At 42.2% G+C, this 19,436-nt stretch overlaps 1 protein-coding gene across 2 annotated transcripts in view; it reads right to left on the bottom strand.

The window, feature by feature from the left end:
- RGL1 (ral guanine nucleotide dissociation stimulator like 1) overlaps nt 1-19,436 on the bottom strand; it is a 76,688-nt gene that overhangs the window by 10,403 nt on the left and 46,849 nt on the right. For both annotated transcript variants that reach the window (XM_062003787.1, XM_062003786.1), the window contains exons 5-12: nt 15,865-16,049; nt 12,518-12,642; nt 11,729-11,944; nt 7,979-8,082; nt 6,810-6,894; nt 3,749-3,838; nt 1,932-2,018; nt 709-741 (exon numbers count right to left, since the gene is read on the bottom strand). In XM_062003787.1, the coding sequence (XP_061859771.1) occupies nt 709-741; nt 1,932-2,018; nt 3,749-3,838; nt 6,810-6,894; nt 7,979-8,082; nt 11,729-11,944; nt 12,518-12,642; nt 15,865-16,049 (925 nt within the window). The remainder of the gene's footprint in view (nt 1-708; nt 742-1,931; nt 2,019-3,748; nt 3,839-6,809; nt 6,895-7,978; nt 8,083-11,728; nt 11,945-12,517; nt 12,643-15,864; nt 16,050-19,436) is intronic.

Raw genomic sequence — 19,436 nt, 5'->3', positions numbered from 1 at the left:
CAGAAGCAGTTAAGGAAAGGAAATGGCTCCATCACAGCCAAATCCAAGTCTCCCATAAGGGAGATTTGGCATGCCTTCACTGGGGCAGATGTGACCCTAGTACCTTTACTCCCACACAGCATTACTTATCTCTGACCAACAAGGATCAGGCTAAAAGGAAAGACTGGTAGCTTTTATTTCTCAGTCCTATGTACTCAGTTTTCTCTCTGCAGCCTTTTACCTACAAATGGTTTACTGCAGCAGCAGAAAGACATCTACAAACTCTATCTTGAGGTAGGCAAAGCTGTCATGCCACCAGGTCTCATTCACCACGTGGGACACACAGATGAAATGTCTTCCTGTGAACACCAAGCAGAGGGAATGTGCATGCCCCTGATGTAACTAAGTGGCCTGCAGCTCCTCTTCCCCTGCTGAATCATAGAATCATTTTGGTTGGAAAAGACTTTTAAGATCACCAAATCCAACCGCTAACCTCACACTACCAAGTCCACCACTAACTTATGCCCCATTTGAACACGTCTAGAGTAGGTGTCACCCCTCAGAGTCTGACAGAGGCTCACAGCATTTCAGGGACCTATTCCTTCCTCACAAACTTGCATTAAAATCAGCAGTTGTTGTATATGCCTGAGCAAGGACAAATGGTCTCACTAAGAGGGTGCTCTAGAAGAGGGCATCAGTACACTAAAATTCAGACAACATTCAACTTACCCTTCGCCTCTTCTCAAAATTTATGAGGCCACCCTGTTGGAAGGAAAGAGAAGGGATCAGAGTAGAAGAGCACATGCTCATCTGAATTCAATCACAAACAGGATGAAGTAGTGAGGCTAATGTAAAGCACAGACCTGCCCTGTGCAAGGACTTTCTAAAAATACCTGTTTCTAGATCTGGTATAAACCACAGCACTGAGATATCTGAGTGTCCAGAGGATATCTATCCTCATGGCCTAAATGGCAACATGCCCAAGGAGAAAAGCCCAATGCAACAATGCTCATAAAAGCTGCTGAGATCAGGTCTGAAGAATGCTAGCAGGACTTTGCATGCAAGAAACAAATTTGGCTTTTGCCTGTGCTGTGAGTTTAGCACAGCTTGGAGTTCCCAGTGAGTTTTAGAAACATCAACAGAACAAACGGCATGGATAGAAGGGAAACTGCTAAAAACAAAATGTATAAAAAGGAAATGTATATATAGCAACCTTACACAGACCTGCTTCAGTGCAGTTTTGCAAAACAACCAGCCATCAGACACAGCAGCAACCATTACCAGCCCAGGCAGAAGTGTTTGCCCATTCTTATCATAAATATCAAGTCCAGCCCAACGAAGGCTGAGCACCTGCAGCATGGTTCCTCCAGCATCTCCATCAACAGGGCCAATTTTCAAAGGTGTCTGAAAACCTTCAGAACAAACACTGTTGAAAATTGCCTCCATCCTCAGTCTCTGCTAAACAACCAGCCTCTCATGCAGTCTTCTTTCCTTTCCTATGCTACCCTGCTTGTTCAGTTAAAGAGAAATGAAAAACCCCAAGTCTTTAGCCACTTTAGGGCTCAGACATGACTGAGTCAATACCGAAGCACTCCAGTGATCGCTCTGAAGAGATGAATTGCTGATTCCGTGTATTTTACCAATTATTCAGATAAATCTTTACACTTAAATGTTGATTTTGGAAAAAGAAAACACGATGGAAAGCCTACTTTCTTCATCTTGTCTAACCTAAGAAAACAAGACAAGATACAACACTTAGCTTGTCCCTTGAGATAACTGCACTCAAGGCTCTTCTTGCTAGTAAAACCTCACATTGCTTCCTTTCTTGTGAAAGTAGATTCCTCCAGTTTTAAGAACTGCACAAGAACCCAGCAGAAGATACAGGAACAGACACACTCAGTGCTGGGAAGGCAGGGAGAATATTTAGGATTCAAAAAATTGCCCCAAATTACCTCGATATAGTCCTGAAGGGCTGTGTCGAGCATGATGAGATCAGTGAGGAAGGTACCAAGGTAAGGTACCGTGCCTTGCATTAGCCCCTGCAAATGATCAGAGCAATGCTGCATTAACTGACTAAGAAATGGTGATAACTTGAAGGCTAGAATACTCCTGTGTTAGCAAAGGAAATAAAAGTAGTCTGCTTATCCAAAGAGTGGTCTTACAAATTACTCTGTGTCTTTCATTACATCACCCTCAGGACCTAATCCAGAATTTAAATCAAATTCTAATAACAGCAGGATGCTCTCATAGAGATTGATGAGTGGTTTTATGTGACAATATTGCCACCACACACTGGTTTCTAAGAGCAGGTCACCAGGAAGCTCTGCTGATGGAAGGAGCATTGAGGCCCAGGGACAAGGGTCCCTCCGTTACCTGCAGTGGGAGCAAGAGCTTGGGAATGGGCCTGGCCAGCCTCTGTAAGCAGTTTCACTCTGCTTCATTCCAGTGGATTTTTCCTGAAGGATGTTATACCATGTGATAGTCAAGTCAAATCAATCACGGGGTTTGTTTTTTTCCCCCCAAGAAGTGACCACCTTCTCCAGCTGTTCATCACATTTTAATAGCCATTATTCATTGTTTCTACCATGCAGAAGGATCCATATTTTGTCCAGTCAAACAAACAGACCAAAACAACCTTGTCATATTCAGCATTTTTGCCTCCCTATCCCAGATTTGCCTCCCTGTGTCCTTTTAAACTGTTGCCAACTTTGAGACAAAAGCCGTTTGCACCAGCAGACTGGAAACAGGACACATTTTACAGAGCAATCTCTAGAGAAGTCTGTGCAATTTGCAAGCTGGTATGTCAGAGCTTGATGAGCTTGTTCAAAAGTAAATGAGATTTCTGCTCTGGCCAGAGCTGATTATCACAAGAATTAGAGTATTTACATTAGGTATTTTACTACATGGAAACTCTGCACCTTTCCTGGTTTTTCTCTCTAAAGCATGACCAGAGTAGTTAAGGGAATCGTTTCCTGCTGGACAGACACAAGATGTTTGAAAATAATGAACATATGTTAATATTCATCAATCATTTTTTATCCTTTAAATATGACAGGTTTAGTAAAATCCTGGAAGACCTGAAACTAAAGCCAAACTCTTGGTTCTGTATCATTCCCAGACATCTGGTTGGGATGTGAGGCATGAGTGAGTGGGGACAAGAGCAGCAAGTCTATATGCCCCGCTGTCCCCTTGCTTGGAACAGGGGAAGCTGGGTGCTTTTGAGTGTTCCCAGCATCAGATCACAGAAGATGCGCTGCATATCCATTTCCTCCTGCACTTCAGCACACAGGTGGGTGTTACTGGAGTGAAAGGACAGCTGGGCTGCACTAACGAGTGTGGCTGTGGCAGCTCGATGCCAGCCCTACAGCTTGAGCTGGGTGCAGCAGGAATCCCACTGTTTATATATACAGATGTAAGTGTGGGGGGACTCATCTGTAGGTAGACATAATGCATGTTATACATACACAAGTTATTAGCCGCTTACTGTTACCCACAGCATAAGGAACATACAGCTTTGGGCATAGATTTCCAGGGACAAATATCCTGACTGTATACTCAGTCTAAACCTTTCGGTTCACTTGCTTTGCATCAGCTAATCAATAGTATTGACATCATTGTTCTTCCTGACAGAGGGCACATTCAAGAGCATTACCTACTGCATATTCACTTTACTAAATACCTTCCCAGATCTTGTTGCTTCTATAATTCACCAGTTAGGGTTAATCATGTTACCAGTTCAAAAAGGGGAGCAAAAGGACCCCAAACATACCATATCTTTTTGAATCTGCAGTCGCCTCTGTGTCCTTTTCTGATTTTCTTTCACACTGCTGTCCAGATTCGCAAATTTGGATGTTCCTTCCTGTGATTGAAAAAGGAATTAAAGGCAATTAAACAAGAAGCTAAGTGGTAAGCTAGCAACTACATTTGTGCAAAATAACTGCAAATATATTTAACCAGGCAAACTAGGCCAGCAAAAATATATGCTGTGCAGGTACCTGCGTGTATGATGGACACATGCTAATTGTCTGGGACTCATACACCAATGGGAAGTTTGGACAAAATCCCAGGAGATTACTACAAGGGAACTGTTCTGCAAAATGGCTCTACTCTGGCCAAAGCTAAGTGCTGTTGGAAACATCTCCTGAGAGTTGAAATCAGAGGTTAGATAGACTTCAGGTGTCCAGATGCTTCTCTGAACTCTATCCTGACACTCCTGACCTCAGGACTTCTGCTTAATTTTCCAACCAGGAGTGCAGTGAGTAAACATCTCCTTAGTCTTATGTAACACTTTGTTGTTTTCCTTATGCCACAGCACACAGATCCAGCAACTATCCTCTGTGGCTTATTGACTAATCCAAAACCATGCAGGAAATGAAAGTCACAGGTTTTCATCTCCACAATTCAAGCTTCCCTATGAATGGATATTTCACAATAGATCTGTAGCCTTTACTTCCCTGGATCCACGTGGGATATGCTGGGAGTTAGTTATTTTTTCCAGTGGTCAGACAGATGGGGCATGAATCATTTATCAGTGTCTTTTTGTGAGGCACAAAACAACAGCCTGCACTTGTAAAGATCTGCTCGTTAAACTTTTACTTCTCTCAGTCACAGTTAACAAACAGATCACTCAAAATGTATTTCCTTCCTCGGCTGAAAAACAGGAGTAAATGAAGGAGTGTGGTCTCAATGTCTTCAAGATACTGAAAGGTAAACTTGAGCCTCAAACAGCAGCCCGAGGGCAGGCACGGAAGCTAAAAGTGCAGCAGGCAGCAGAGCCAGCCATTGTTTGGGGAGGAGAGAACACAGTGCTCTCTCTGCGTGCCAGCCAACCTGTTTCATACAGCATTTTGTCTGCTCTTCACTTAAATTTGCAGGATGGATAGGCAAGGTCAAACACAGCTTCCCTAGAGAGACTATTTATAGTGAAAGAAAACAAAGACTTTAAGGATTCAGGAGACATTAATCCTCTAATCATTACAAATTGGTCCAAGATGAGAAGTAGGGGAGAGGTTCTAGCTATTCTGTGCAATTTTTGTCCTCTCACTGCTTTCAAAATGTTTTGCAAATCTACTGACAGCAGTTGGAAAGAGAGGTTTGCTGGGAGCCAGAAGGTCTGGGCTCTGACTGAGTTCTTTTGTCTTTTTAATATTTAGTTAAATAACCTGTTCTGAACTCTACACTTATTATTGTCTCCCCTGATTCAAAATGCAGCTATAGATGTTGATAAATGGGTGATAAACAATCAGACTGACAGTTTTGGACACACTCACTCATCCTTCCTGAGGAAAACACAGTGTTTCAGATACCAAGGCAAGGAAGTAAGGTACATTGATGGGACAGAACTGTCAAAAAGTAAACTGGAGGGACAGTCTATAGGAACTTTTTTATGTAAGTAGAAAAAAAATGCCACAAACATTCCTTAGTTTCTACAGAATGTAATTTTTCCCTGCTATTCTCCATCACTCCTTTCAAGCTCCTGAGCTTGCTGGGGTTCACCCAGGAGAGTGCACAAGTCAAACTGTTTCAGACAGAGCTTGCTTTGTTGTCCATCAGGCCACACACAGAGCAGGAAGCCTGTTCCTTCAAAATTCCCAGCCCTGTTTTCTAGTTCCAAGAAAGGTATGGGATAGTCAGATAAACATGTTGGTTGAATTCCTTAGCTGAAGCTGAGTGGCATTGTTCCAGTGAACTCAAAAGCACTACAGTGGTGCAATCCAGTCAAGAATCTCATTTGGAGTTGCTCATCATCAATGCAAAACCCAAGCCTTTCCAGGTCTGCTCTGAGGGTGCACAAACCAGTGGTTCATCTCCCTGCACAGTGCAGTACAAAGCCAAAGTACTAATCTGTAACTCATCTCAGTGAAATTACCCTGGGCAGCATCTCTTTACTCTGTGGCTCCAGTGCTATGACAGGCACCATATGGCTTAGGCCGCCCTTCTTGAGCTAGACATCACTATGCCCAAAGGCCCAGCACCAGCTGCCTAACTACAGCAGCCTGACATTCAACTCGGGGGGCTCCAAGGGGTCCCAACCTGCTGTTTTATCATAGAATCATTTTGGTTGCAAAAGATCTTTAAGGTCATTGAGTCCAAACACTCACCTTACCCTACCAAGCCCATCACTAACCCATGGCCCTCAGCACCTCGGCTACACAGCTTTGCAATATCTCCAGGGATGGGGACTCCATCACCTCCCTGGGCAGCCTGGGACAGTGTCTAACAAACCTCTCAGGGAAAAAGTTCTTCCTAATCTCCAATCTAAACCTGCCCTGGTGCAACTTGAGGCTATTTCCTATTGTCCCATTACTCACTACTTGGGAGAAGAGATGGACTCCCAACTGTCAGGGAGTTGTAGAGAGTGATCGTGTCTCCCCTCAGCCTCCTTTTCTCCAGTCAACACCCCAGTTCCCTCAACAATCCCTCATCAGACTTGTGCTCCAGACCTCTCACCAGCTTTGTTGCCCATCTCTGGACACGCTCCAGCACCTCAGTGTCCGTGTAGTGAGGGGCCCAGAACTGAACACAGATTAAGATGCGGCCTCACCAGTGTGAAGTACAGAGACTTCTGAAGAAATCCACTCAGCCTGCGCTGCTGCAGCCTGCTCTACCTGTGTATCCAAGCTCAACAGGCTCATTCTAGTGTAGGTCTTCAGGAACAAAGAAATCACCCCTCATCCTGGCAGAAAAGCACAGGTTTTACAGACCTGTTTTCCCTGAAAGCACCACATACAGTAGTTCAGGGAGAGATGAGCTTTAGCAGCTGATTAGAAAAAGGGCTAACCTCAGCTTTAGTGGAGATCTCAAGCCTTGCAACTCAAGGTAATTCTCACCTTCATTAGCAGTTCCCTACTTGTCAAATAGTTGTCATGATCTGAGAAGATATCAGACAGCTCTTCAAACATCAATATTATGTCCCTGTGCAGGAAAAAAATGAAATCATTCAGGTTATCAGTAAGCACTCTAAATCAGATCAGATTACTACTTTTCCTCATGAATCATTAACAGGTGGGTATATAAAAGATAATACCATCAAAATGTATCCAATAACATGCAGCACCTCTACTAGGAATCTCCCTGAGATCTTCTAAAGGTCCCAGCAAAGTCAGGCCTTATTTGACAGCATCACAAAGAAATGCCATAGGTACACAGACCCTAAGCAGGGTTTTCAATCACACTGCAAGGTATCAGATTGGATACAAAGGAACAGGAAAATAGCTGAGAAAGGTATCCTATGTACTTCACTTTGGCCCTGTTCCATGCCCTCTGGAAAGTCCAAATTCTGCAAGTCCCTTTCTATTACCCAACACTACAAACACAAGATGGCAATATTTTGATCAGGAACAGGACCACCAGGCAGTGAAAAACCCACTTCTCTCCAGTGGAAATACAGAAGTACACTGTATGGCTGAGTGACATTTTTCTTTATCAAAGGCAAAGGAAAATTTATTCTTTCCATAATGAATGAGCAGAACATCATCTTTCCTGTACACAGAGATTTCTGGCATCTGCTTGGCATGCAGTAAATATGCCAGTTGTCCAAAAACATATTCTCCTGTAAAAAATAGTCTTCAATATAGATTTGGAATTTGTAGAAAATATATTTTCTGGAAATGTCAGGACCAGAAGAGGACTAGTGAGCGTTTGTAGCACCCTGGACCTCCTCCAACTTCATGGGAGAGAAGACAACAGGTAAGTATCACAGTGCCCTTTTGCTGACCCTTTCCAGAGTGCTGTGCATGAGATGGGTGATTAGCTAGCACAGTTTTTCAAAATAGGTTGTGTGTGCTATAAAGGACAGGAGATATCTAACACCCCCAAGGGCAGGCTGTCCCCTCAATTCAAAAGAGCAGCTCATAGCAGTCAGACTCATAAAAGGAGTCTGAGCCTCACAGGAATGAGAGGTTCTTCTAAGAGAGTGGATGTCCATAAAGGAGCAGAGTAGGAAGGCTGAGAAGAAGATTGTTTAGGGCTAGCCATGGGAGCAGAGAGGCAGGCTTACTTCGGAACACACGCCCACGTCTTCTTTAGCCGATAGATGGAGTTGGACTGCAGTGCTGATATGATGGCCCTCAAGGAGGAAAAGTTCTTCAGGATCCTACATTCCTGTGAAAGGAGTGGTTACAAGTACAGGAGCATTAAATGTCAGCATCACAAGTACGTTAGTGCTCTTTTGTTTGACCGGTGTCATGCGTGCTACACATTCTCACTGCCAACCAGGCAGCTGTACAAATATTGAGGATCAAAAATATCACTCTCTCCTCCAGTCACCAAACACTTTATGGGCTTTGGCACTTATATCTTGTTTTCCTCATTTTCATGTATTTGTGGTGATGTTGCAGTGTTACAGCTTTCATTGCTAGTAAAAATAAAAGTGGAACTGAGTTCATGAAGTCAGGCTAAAAAGCACTAATGTTACACTTCTTAAAAAGCTCTCTATAGTTACAATCCCTTTTACCCTTTAGGGGAGAAAGCAGGCTTTGCCTCTTTGTATGTGGTATTTAAAATGTAAGCCCTGAATCATCTAAGGGTCAATTAAAAATAAATACATGCAAGGGAATAACCTGTTATTCAAGTATGTGCACATGGTTAAAGAGAAAAACCTTCCAGCTTTTCCAGAGTTGGGATGAGATCCTAACAGAGGGACTGGTTCACAGACATCCTTTATGCAGCTTCTCTGTGGCAAAGGGTTTGATGGAAAAGGATACTGAAAAAACTTAAATCTCTAAAAAATAGCAGAGAGTCCTGGTAAACAGATGGTAGCAAGAAGGGACGAGTCCAGCCTGTGACTCTTCTGCAAATCTGTTGGTAGCTCAGGAACTTGAGCATGGGCACCACAGATTTGAACTCTCACAAAGAGAAGCTCTCACAAACAGGGGTCTATCCATGGAAATCAAGCAGACAAAACACACACCCATTTGACTGCTGCACATGATGAGGATGTATCCAAACCTCAGTTCCACTGCTGCCAATTTTTATGGGGCTGATTATTACCCCAAGAACACTGATGATGGAAAGGATCCTTACAGTGAAGGGAGGCATCATTTATTTCCTTTGCAGGTCTGAAAAGCAGGTTGTAAAGCAACCTTAGCACAAACAAAAATCAGACCTTAATATATCAGCAATGCATGAGCTGCATTGACAGAACAACTAAGGCAAGAATTTACTCCCATTTATTTAACTAACAAAAAATTTTTTGTGCAACTTAGGAGGCTACATCAAACAAAGTGTGGCTTAAGAAGACTGACTGGACAAACAGCACTTAAAAGCAGGTTGGCAGGTAGGCTAAATAAAGACCAAGTTCAAGATCATGTGGTAAGACACACAAGACCTGAAAGCTATTTTTGCACGGTTTGGGGCCAAAGAAGCAACACAACAGCTCCTCTTGAGAGACTGACATTTAAGAATGATTTAAGAATGAGATCCTTCTTTCTTTGATGTTTAACTTGAAATTCAGGTTGGGGAAAACATGGCTGTAGAGGCACAGATTCTTAGCATTTCTCTCTTTTTTTCGATTACAGCAGGAGTTTGGACTGGAAGATCCAACTTGGAACATCTTGACTTAATTGCACGTTGCATAATTTAGAGCACATTCGGAACTCAATATTGGATTTTGTGTTCTCAATGATTTAACTGACTGCAGATTCAACTTTATCAAGCTTTCATGTGTATATAAGAAGATCCTTTAAGACTGGTTTGAATAACTTTGTTTCACGCTGTGTCCTTCACAAGGAGAAAATCAGAAGGAATCCTGTGCAGAAGTAGCTTTGATTTTAAAAAATGAAGCATAACAGGACATTAATGATTTCATTTTTACTTTTTATTTTTAAAGAAAATATTGTGAGAGTGAAATTGGCTGCTCCAGCTCAGGAACCTTAGATCTAGGTGGGGCAGAGAGGGCTGGCAGTTAGAAAAAGTATTCAGTTTATTTTGTAACCCAAGAATCTGGATCCAAAAGTCATGAACAGATAACAAACTTCATGCTGCTAATTTCCAGAGTTAGCTGTCAATGAATAACCGCACTTTAATGAGTGGATTATTTTCTAATTCAGGCATTTAACTATTCAAGACAGCCATTTGCATGCACAAAGCAAGCAACCTTCTTCAGAAGTGGGCAGCTAAGTACACATGCAAGCAGCTGGTTCTACATGTGCAATTATTTTGTAGAGCGTGCACATGCGTTTTTCACGTGCTCAGCTAAGATTGGAGTATTTAATTACATTTATGAATTACATAAGTTACATAAAGAAAGAAGCACTAATCAACAAAGGTGAAGAACAAAGTTCTCCATCCACAGATCAAGTATGATGAATGTGGTGCCTGTGTTGGCTTCCCTAGGCCTCCCTGCTGACCTGTGATGGGCAGGAAGCTGTTTTGTACTTGCTTGCCCAGGCTGCCCCATAAAGGTCTCCTGAGTTGGTACCCTCTGCACACAGAAAATAGGAGCAACCATCCTAGTCCATTCACACGGGCTGTAAAGCAGCCACCAGGTGATAACAAAAATGCATTGAATCTAAGTGCCAAAAGAGAAGTAAAAGACCACTTTCCCATATCAGCTTCCTGAAACATGCAGTTGCCAGAGCTTAGGTGCCAGGACTAACAATACTGCTTCTGGAAGCACAGAAGTGCACTGTCAAGGTTGGAAAGCCTCTGTTTGCTTGAGCTTTTTATGACTGCTTATTTTGTACAGCTCGGAAATAATCCATACAATTCTTAAAACAAAAGTCAACACACATACATATGAAAGTGCTTTAAATGTTTGCTGCAGAACAGAGATCTAGTTTACTGAGAGCTGCCCAGTGCTCTGAGGGGACTTTAAAAGGTTACAGTAAAATAGTAAAGATTAAAATCTTAGAAATTGGCAAGCTAGGGTTATGTAAAGAAGGCATGCAAAATCCTTTTGTGCAAAGATTAAGAAACACTCCATTTGAGAGAAACACATAAGACAATGACAAAGAAGATGAGGAGACTAGTACTATATAGTAACTCTACTTATTTCTTCTGGTCACTGCTTGCATCTCTCACCCCCTTCAAACCCAGCTGGTTCACAGACCTAATGTAAGCCATGAATAACTGAGTAGGCACATGACCTTTCAGCCTCAAGAACTTTTCAAAACAAAAGAGTACAAACAATAATTTCATTTTTTCCATGTTAAAGGGTTTACTGCCTCCTGTCAGTAAGTTAGCTTTGTCTGCACTTACTTTAAACCTTGCATGAACATGAACAGCCAAAGGCAGGTAAGCACAAAGCTTATTCTGACTGTGCCTGCTGCCTGCCCCCCTGCCAGTACTACTCCATTCTTCTTAAACTTTCCTCTGAAAACAAGTCTAACCTTTGGATGGTATCAACTATCACTTCTTTCACTGACTTGAGCAGTATTTTCTTCCTAGGGAAGTGAATTGGTTAAATTTATAACTATCTTACCATAAATGTTATATTATCAAGTACAGGGCACTCCCCATCTTTGAGACACTGTGTCTACCTCACCCATTAATTAGCGCTCCCATCCCTGGGAAGAGACAAGAATCAGCTCCATTTCCATAATGGGGAAGGAACTAAAGAGAGGAAGGGCAATACATCTGCTATTACAAAGAAAGTCAGTCAAAAATAGAAAGAATTAGAGCTGAGACATTCACTGGCCTGGGACCAATGCACACAAGCCCTTTCTGCCCTCCCATTCGCCCTTCCCAGCTCCCTCAATCAGAGGCACCCACACAAGAAACATCAAACAGTCTAGAGTAAATGCTTTACATGTGCAATATGAATCCACTTCTCAATGATTTTGGCTCTCTGCTGTGTTTTGAGTTCCTTGCTCTTCAGGATCGTGCTGACCACACATTTGGTGACTGTATTGAACTGAGAGATGGTGGCTCTGATGGTAGGTGCCAAGTGCTTGTTTTCTTTCTTATCTCTTCGAGACCAGATGCATCCCAAACAGTGGTGGGGCACAACTTTCTTGAAGAGTTTCTGGTGTGAAATAGAGATGTGTAAATCAGCAGGATTCCCCTAGATCTCTATTGTCCACAAGAAATGCATGTTTACGGTACAAATTTGATTGAAATCTAATACGGTATTAAAAGGTAAATATTTGGGTTTAGTTTAGTTTTGGCATACTCTTTATGGGCCCTATGAGAACTGTCAGCTAAACAGTCTTGGGAAAATAAGAGACACCTTTATATCACTTATATAACCAAGGGGGAAATTTTTCATGTAATAATATTTTTGAAGGAGACAAACCAAATCAGAGAATATCTATATATCTTTAGGCCAGGGAGCAATGCAGTCAAAAGGTGCTACTTCTCAGGTGTCAAACACTAAACTTTGCAAAAAAAGGCTATGCAGTATCCATCACACTTCTCAAAAAACCCACAATAGCCTTTGAATGACTGAAGGAAAAAAAGCATGTTTGGATAACCAAGCAGAGCAGGGCATGGTCTGCGTCCCAACAACAGACCACTTCTCCTGACTTAACTTTAAAACAAAGTAGAAGCATATCACTATTTCCTCTAGCATTTCAAGTAGTACATATGCTCTACATACTGCATCCATGTACGTCAACTGTTCTGCTACAAGGTCTTCTTGGAAAGACGAGAATTCCTCTGGACTGCTGAGCTCCAGTTCCTCTTCATCGTACAGGTTACAGGAAGAAATGTTATGGAACCCATCTGTCCAGGGTGGAAAACACAACTTGGTAAACTTACACAGTGAATCAAAGCACATGTCTGTTTATTTTAACACATCACTATACATATTATAGTAGAAGGCCCAAAGAATTCTGCCTGATGTAATGGCCCCATTGTGCTGCATTTTTTGGTAAGAAATGTGATGACCAGAACACTACATTGTCAAAGAACAGATGGAAGAATAAGAAATAGAGAGAACTGAGCTGTTCGAGGTCTCTCAGCAGAGAAGTGGCTTAACCCTAAGCATACTTCTGAAAGAAAAAACACCACCTTGACAAAAATTCCTTGTTGACATTGCAGAATTTTGTTCCTCTAGCACTTATGCCTTGTATCACCTAAAACAAAAAACTCCCCAAACTGCAAAGGGATAAGACCACAGTTATATCCCAAAATATCGCCTTAGGAATGTTCTTCAAACCATATTTCATCTCCCAGGTGTGGACATAAAAGGAGATATCATATTTCTTGGTATCATTTGTGTCTACATGGACTATACTGAAGAGAGTTTATTGCACCATCCCTCACTTTCCCTCTCTGGGAATTTTTCTCAGAAAGGGGAATACAGTGAGCACCTACAGCATTCAGTTGAATGCTGCTTCTAAACTTGCACTGGGCAGCAGTGAACAGGTGAGAACACTGTCCTCAGCAAGAGACCCGACCCAGTGCAGAAGGGAACAGATTTCACAGATTTTCCCAGGTCACCTTTTGGCTCTCACAGGTTGGGAACAAAGCCACATGAAAACATAAAGAAATAGGCCCTTGTTTCCCATGGTAGAGGAGGAAGTCAAACAGAAAATCCCCTAAAATAAATCCTCTTCCTAATCCCTTTTACTGTAAAGTCACAGTAACTCCCTAAGAACAGAGACAAAATAAAATGAAGTTGTTGAAGACTAACAAGGAAAATCCTGAGTTCACTACTAGGGAGATTTTGTTAACAGACCCAAGCAGCACATTGCATATTATGCAATACTTCATACCCAATTAAATCAGGAGGGATGTTAAAGCAACAAAAGCAGATAAAGTGATACTTCATCACTGGTTTTTTAAATGCTTCATTTATCCTTTCTTTGTTAATTAGTAAAACCTAATCATTGATGTAAACTGCTACTGGCCTGATGTAACAAATTATAACTACAGGCTGTATCCAGATTTCCATCTGTACATTCCAATTGCACAATGTATTGACAGAACTAAACACAATAAACAGAAACCTCTGTTCCAGCATTATTTTTCTGTGGCTGTTTTTGTAACGATATGCCTAATTCAGCGGACTTCTACTAAACTGATGCAAGCACCATGCCTTCTCCCTCTCTCTTTTTGGCTACATAACTCTTCATTTATCTTTCAGCTCTTGAAAGTCAACTGAAAATCCTCATCACTAAGTTACAACTCTACTCAAAACCTCACAGTGCCCTTAAAATCAGATCCTGGAGTGCAATACAAGACTTTCCTTTTCTCATATCTCTTTTCTCCTTTCTGTCTCACATCCATATATGTGTAACCAGCCTTTTCCCTACTCTCCAAGAGGCTGGAATCTTCTTGTACTCAAGTACCTCATCATCTTAATATCGCTCTGATCCATTTAGCCCTCTCAAAGCCCAATTGCTCTCTTGACTTCACTGAGAGCAATCACGTGCCTCTTCTGAATTTGCAGTCTCTTGACTCACCTTGCTTTGCATTGCTCAAGCTGCAAGAACTGAGGCCAGGAACAGCTTTTTATCTAAGTATCTGCTACTGCAATCTAATCTACTGGCATGGCTGATGGCAGCACTGAATGGAGGTCTGATTACACAGGTCAAACTGTAGGATTAGGACACAAATTTGTAAATTCATAGCACAATATGGATGTTTCAGAACAGTAATTATCAGCAAGTTTTGATTGCAGGCAACACATTAACAGTTTTACAAGAAATCTCTGAAATTAACAAAGATGGAGCTCTGATAAAGTGCTAACTCTAAACTCTTCTCTGCAGGCCCTGCAAGTTAACTGTATTCTCCTCTTATTTTATTCTAATTAGCAGTCTCTATTCTGCCACAATGTGGAGAATGTCATCATTCTAACTGACCCATTCATAACTCAGAAAAGAACCTTCTCAGTCATTACTTGAGGAAATAAATGCAGAAGCAGGGCTGCTGGGAACTTCAGTTCACTTTGAAGAGCTGGTGAACCCAAATAGAGTTCTTGTGAGCTTTCTTTGATTGACCTGTGGGAACCAACCCAGGAAAGGAAGCACATATTAACAATCCTGTTTCACTTACCTGACTTCAATAGGGAAAACGCCTGGGCTCTGTGAGCTACTCCTTTTTATGTATGTGTTAATGACCAAGTTAATTTGGCACCTCACAGTATTCTGCATTGACATGGTATTTCTGGAACATCCGGCTGACAGGATTTTTATGGGATGAAATGGGTTTTTTTCCTGTCATTTCCTTTATTACGTGAATTACTCCCTCTACCAAAGCTGGAAGCCAATTCTGGTTCTCATTCACACACTACGTGAGCTGCTGTGACTTTTCAGCTTCTGCCACAGGAAGCTTTCTGAGCAGGATAAGGGTCTGTGTCAGGCTTGACGCTGCACACAGTGTATTTGTGTTACTACAGTTCACTATTGTTTCAGTAGAATGTGACCCCCAATAACGTAAGTTTTTCCTCTGTCCTTGGATACCAGCAGCCGGCCACTCCAAGAGGAAAAAACAGCCACAGCCACTTCCTTTGACATGATGGTAACTAGGAAGAAAAGCTTCATGACAACAGGCTTGTGACTCAAGCTGTAGTTTGTCTCAGCTCTGCATTTTGCTTTTTGTTGGTTTGGGCTTTTCTTGAGGGTAGAGGGAGGGAGGGGGATTGAAATGAGAATACCAGCTAAAGAGCAGCTGTGTGTTTTAATTCAATGACATGGGAAGCATGCTGACAATTAACCACTTGGCTGCTGCAGCACTCTCAAACCTTTGTCTAAATCTCAAACCTTTCCTGGATTTCCCAATCTACCCCAGAATGAATAGGCATAGGTACCCACACTGTAAGATTTTTGCATCCTGCACAGAACCTGCAGCCTTATACAGGCATTTTTATTTAAAATAATAACTGGGGAGCCTAACAATATTGTCAATTAGCATAAGAGTTAATGAACCATGCTTTACATAAATCCCTGCAGTACCATAGAGTCTGGGAGAACAGAAAGACAGGAGAGAAAAGTAACTTACCATCACTTTCCACTTCTTGGCTCTGGAACTGCTCCAAGAGGTTCTGCGCCCTCCTCTCTGGGTCAGAGCCAGGTATATTCCTCTTCAGGTAATCCAGCAACTTCAGCAAACACGAATAGTTGGGTGGCTCTCTGAAATCTTCAGAGCACTGATCGAGCCAGGCTCGTACGATCGATGCTATTGCACTAAGAGCAAACCAAAAGAGAACACATTGGTTGTACACAGCATGTGTTGATGCCACCCTATGTATCCGTATCTTATAGAACAATTAAAAACCTCAGATATTCATATCCCACATGAAGGCAGGTTGGTCAAATATGTTTGTCAGTGTTTAAGAGCCATTCGGCCAATGCCCTTTACAACATGTTTTACCTTTTAGTCAGACCTGAATTGGTCAAGCAATTGGACTAGATAGTACAGGTCTCTTCCAACTGAAATAATCTATTCTCTCTTCATCTCTATAAGTCAGATGAACATCTTCAACTAGTATTGGTCTAATGTTTTCTTTAGACCTCCTCTTGATATTAACATACTTTAAAAAGCCCTTCTTGTTATACACAATGCTGGCCAGTTTCAACTCTAATTGAGCCTTGGCCTTTCACATCTTCTCCCTGCATAAATGAACCACAGTTCTGTACTCTTCTTGTGAAGCCTGACCTCTCTTCCAGAGATCACACAGTTTCTTTTTCTTCTTGAGGTCCACAGGGAGTTCCCTGTTCAGCCAAGCTGGTGTTCTGCCTTGCCTGCTTGACACAGAACTGCCTGCTCTTGTATTTCTAAAAGGTGGTTCTTAAAGATTGACCAGTACTTACGGAGTCCTGAGCCCCCAAAAGCAGATTCCCAGGGGATTCTGCTAAATAACAATCTGAATAGCCTAATTTTTCTTCTCCAGAATTCCAGAGTAGCAACTCTGCTCTCCTTTTTTCTCATTAGACTGACAATTTTAAACTCAATGATTTCATGTTCACTGTGTCCATGATAGCCACTGACCATTACATCCCTCACGAGTCCTCTGTTCACAAATAGCAAGTCTAGGGATGCATCTTTTCTAGTTGGCTCACTGAGTACCTGTGACAAGAAGTTACCTCCTACAAACTTCAAGAATTTTCAAGACCTGCTTGTCACAGCAGTATGATGTTCCCAGTTGATGTCTGGGAAGCTGAAATCTCCCCTAATAACTAGGGCTACCAATGCAGAAGTTTCTCCTAATTGCCTACAGACTAACTCATCAGTGCATGTATCCTGGCTGGGCACTGCTTGCTGCCACCACTGCTGATGCTCCTCATAGTGTTCTGGTATCCATTGCAACCACTAAACAAAAATTGCCCTCTCCCAAGTAGATAAAGCCAACATTTCAGACAAAACCAACTAATTTTCTGTTACTGGCTCTCATTATGATCCTGCTTCCCTGTATTGTACTGTGTGTCAAGCTAGCAAGGCAAGACTTGCAAATTACCTTGGAGTTATGCTTTCTTTAATCAGCTGAAGTATCTTTGCTTAGCTGTACCGTGACCATGTTTGAATAACTACCAGACATTATGCACACAATCAAAAGCAGAACATAATTTCTTAATTCCCTCTTGTGCCAGCGGGAAAAGCTGTGGCCTGGCGAGGCTGCAACGTTTGCTCTGTTACTGCCCTGGGATGTTGTGGGAAAATAGCAGGGAGGAAACAAGGTATTTGTGGCTCCTTCAGGGTGGCAGCTTCCCAGTGGAAGTGCTAAATCAAACGCTTCCTTTGGTGCCCTTCCTCTCATTAAGCGCTGCTGCCGAGTCTGTGGACCAGACTGAAGCTGCATATTCCTCCACACTGTATTACTCATTATCTACTGTCTTAATAGAAAGACTGCCCTTTCATGAAATCTTGGGTTCTGTGAAAAGCAGTCTAAGTCTGAACCTAACATCCATGAGCACACACGGTGAGACTGCCTCGTCCATGAGGATAAAGCACCCTTACATGTGCAGCACACGCAGCACTGTGCTGGCAGAGCCCAATATCAAGCTTGAAGCACCAGGATAGCTAAACCCAGAAGACACAATGTTCTGGCTAATCTTAGGGGAAAATGCATAATAAATCCTTAGCCTGAAGACAAGGAGGGGCTGTCAAATTATAACATGACAAGAGGTATCTTTGTCACACTGGCAGTTCAAGAAAAGAACACTTAAGGAGTTATAGGAGGGCTGGATCGTGTTCAGGAAAGGTATCCCAGGCTTTCTATTAAGAGAAGGGCTCTGCTCTCAGTAAAAACCTCTAATCACACCAGTATCCAGTCAGAGACACTGACATGTCAGCTCAGAGACCCTCTGTGATCACAACAACCTGCTGCTTGGTTTTTTAAGTCCAAATCCTCAAAACCACAGATGTAGTGTCTCCAGGTCTATCGTCTTAATAGCTGCAGAGTGGAAAGGGACAAGCGTGCCAGAAGGACCTCTCTTTCCTCAGCTGGTAAGTTTTAGGAGTTCAAATACAAACATGAATTTAACATATAGATGACTAGGAGCCCAAAAGCTCATATTGAAGCTGCATACAAATACTGGCACATTTGCAAGTAGGGAAACCATGGCAATATCTGGTTAACTCAGCTGCTCGCCAGCATTCAAATAAACCAACACTTAAGAAAAAGACAAATTTCTCCCAACTCTCCGTCTCTCATTTTAACACTATTGTTTTTCCTCAACACTGAATTCCTTTTTAATCCCATATAGATATCATTTTACAAGTCCTTTCCATTTTAGTCTGTTGCATCTTCTGTTTCTTTCTCTGATATTTGGCAAGTTTGAACTTCTAAGAGTATTTGGAAATCTATCAGTAATGCTGTTGGGTTAGGTGTGCTGATAAAACAACTCTGGAATTACAGTTTTAGAGCTACAAAAAGTATTTACAACCAAAAATTTACACGCAAACACATTCTAGATTTCAGGTTTCATTGCAAATATGAAACACAGATTGTCCAGCTTGGGAGACTCTTCACGTTTTAAAATGATTTTGGGTCAAATTTTCAGACCCCTGCTCAGACAAGCTTCCACTGTACACAAAATCAGTGGGACCTTCACAGATTAGGCTCACAATGACCACACTTTTTACCTGGACCTTCAGGACCATTTTCTCAGTCAAGATAGGTGTCACACAACAGTCAGTGCTCCACAAACCTCATGAGGAAGCCAACAGTGCCAGCTCAGATCCACATCCCCAGGTGTAAGAAAGGCCACAACACAGATGCTCTTAAGCTCTCACTCCACTCTCCTGTTCTCCTCATGTTTCTGAACATCCTCTCTAGCCCTACACATACCTAGAATGCTGCACCACGACAGCACTTAGAGTTACAAACACCACTGCCCTGTGTCAACAGTATTTTCTTTTCCACTGAAGGCAGGGGAACACTGTGTCTTGCTGCATGTTTGAATTGTGTTTCCTCCTGCTCTGTGCTTCTTTTCCCTACCACCATCACAAACTCACAACCTTCCCTGCTGCCTTCACCACCAAAAACTAGGCTGGTTATTCTATTCTTACGAGCATTTACCAGCTCAGCAATGATTTGGAAGAAGAAGCCTCTCCACAGGGTAAGTTCATTT

This window comes from Colius striatus, chromosome 10, assembly GCF_028858725.1.
Source record: "Colius striatus isolate bColStr4 chromosome 10, bColStr4.1.hap1, whole genome shotgun sequence".
Taxonomy (NCBI): Eukaryota; Metazoa; Chordata; class Aves; order Coliiformes; family Coliidae; genus Colius; species Colius striatus.
This window is presented reverse-complemented; position numbering and strand designations above follow the sequence as displayed.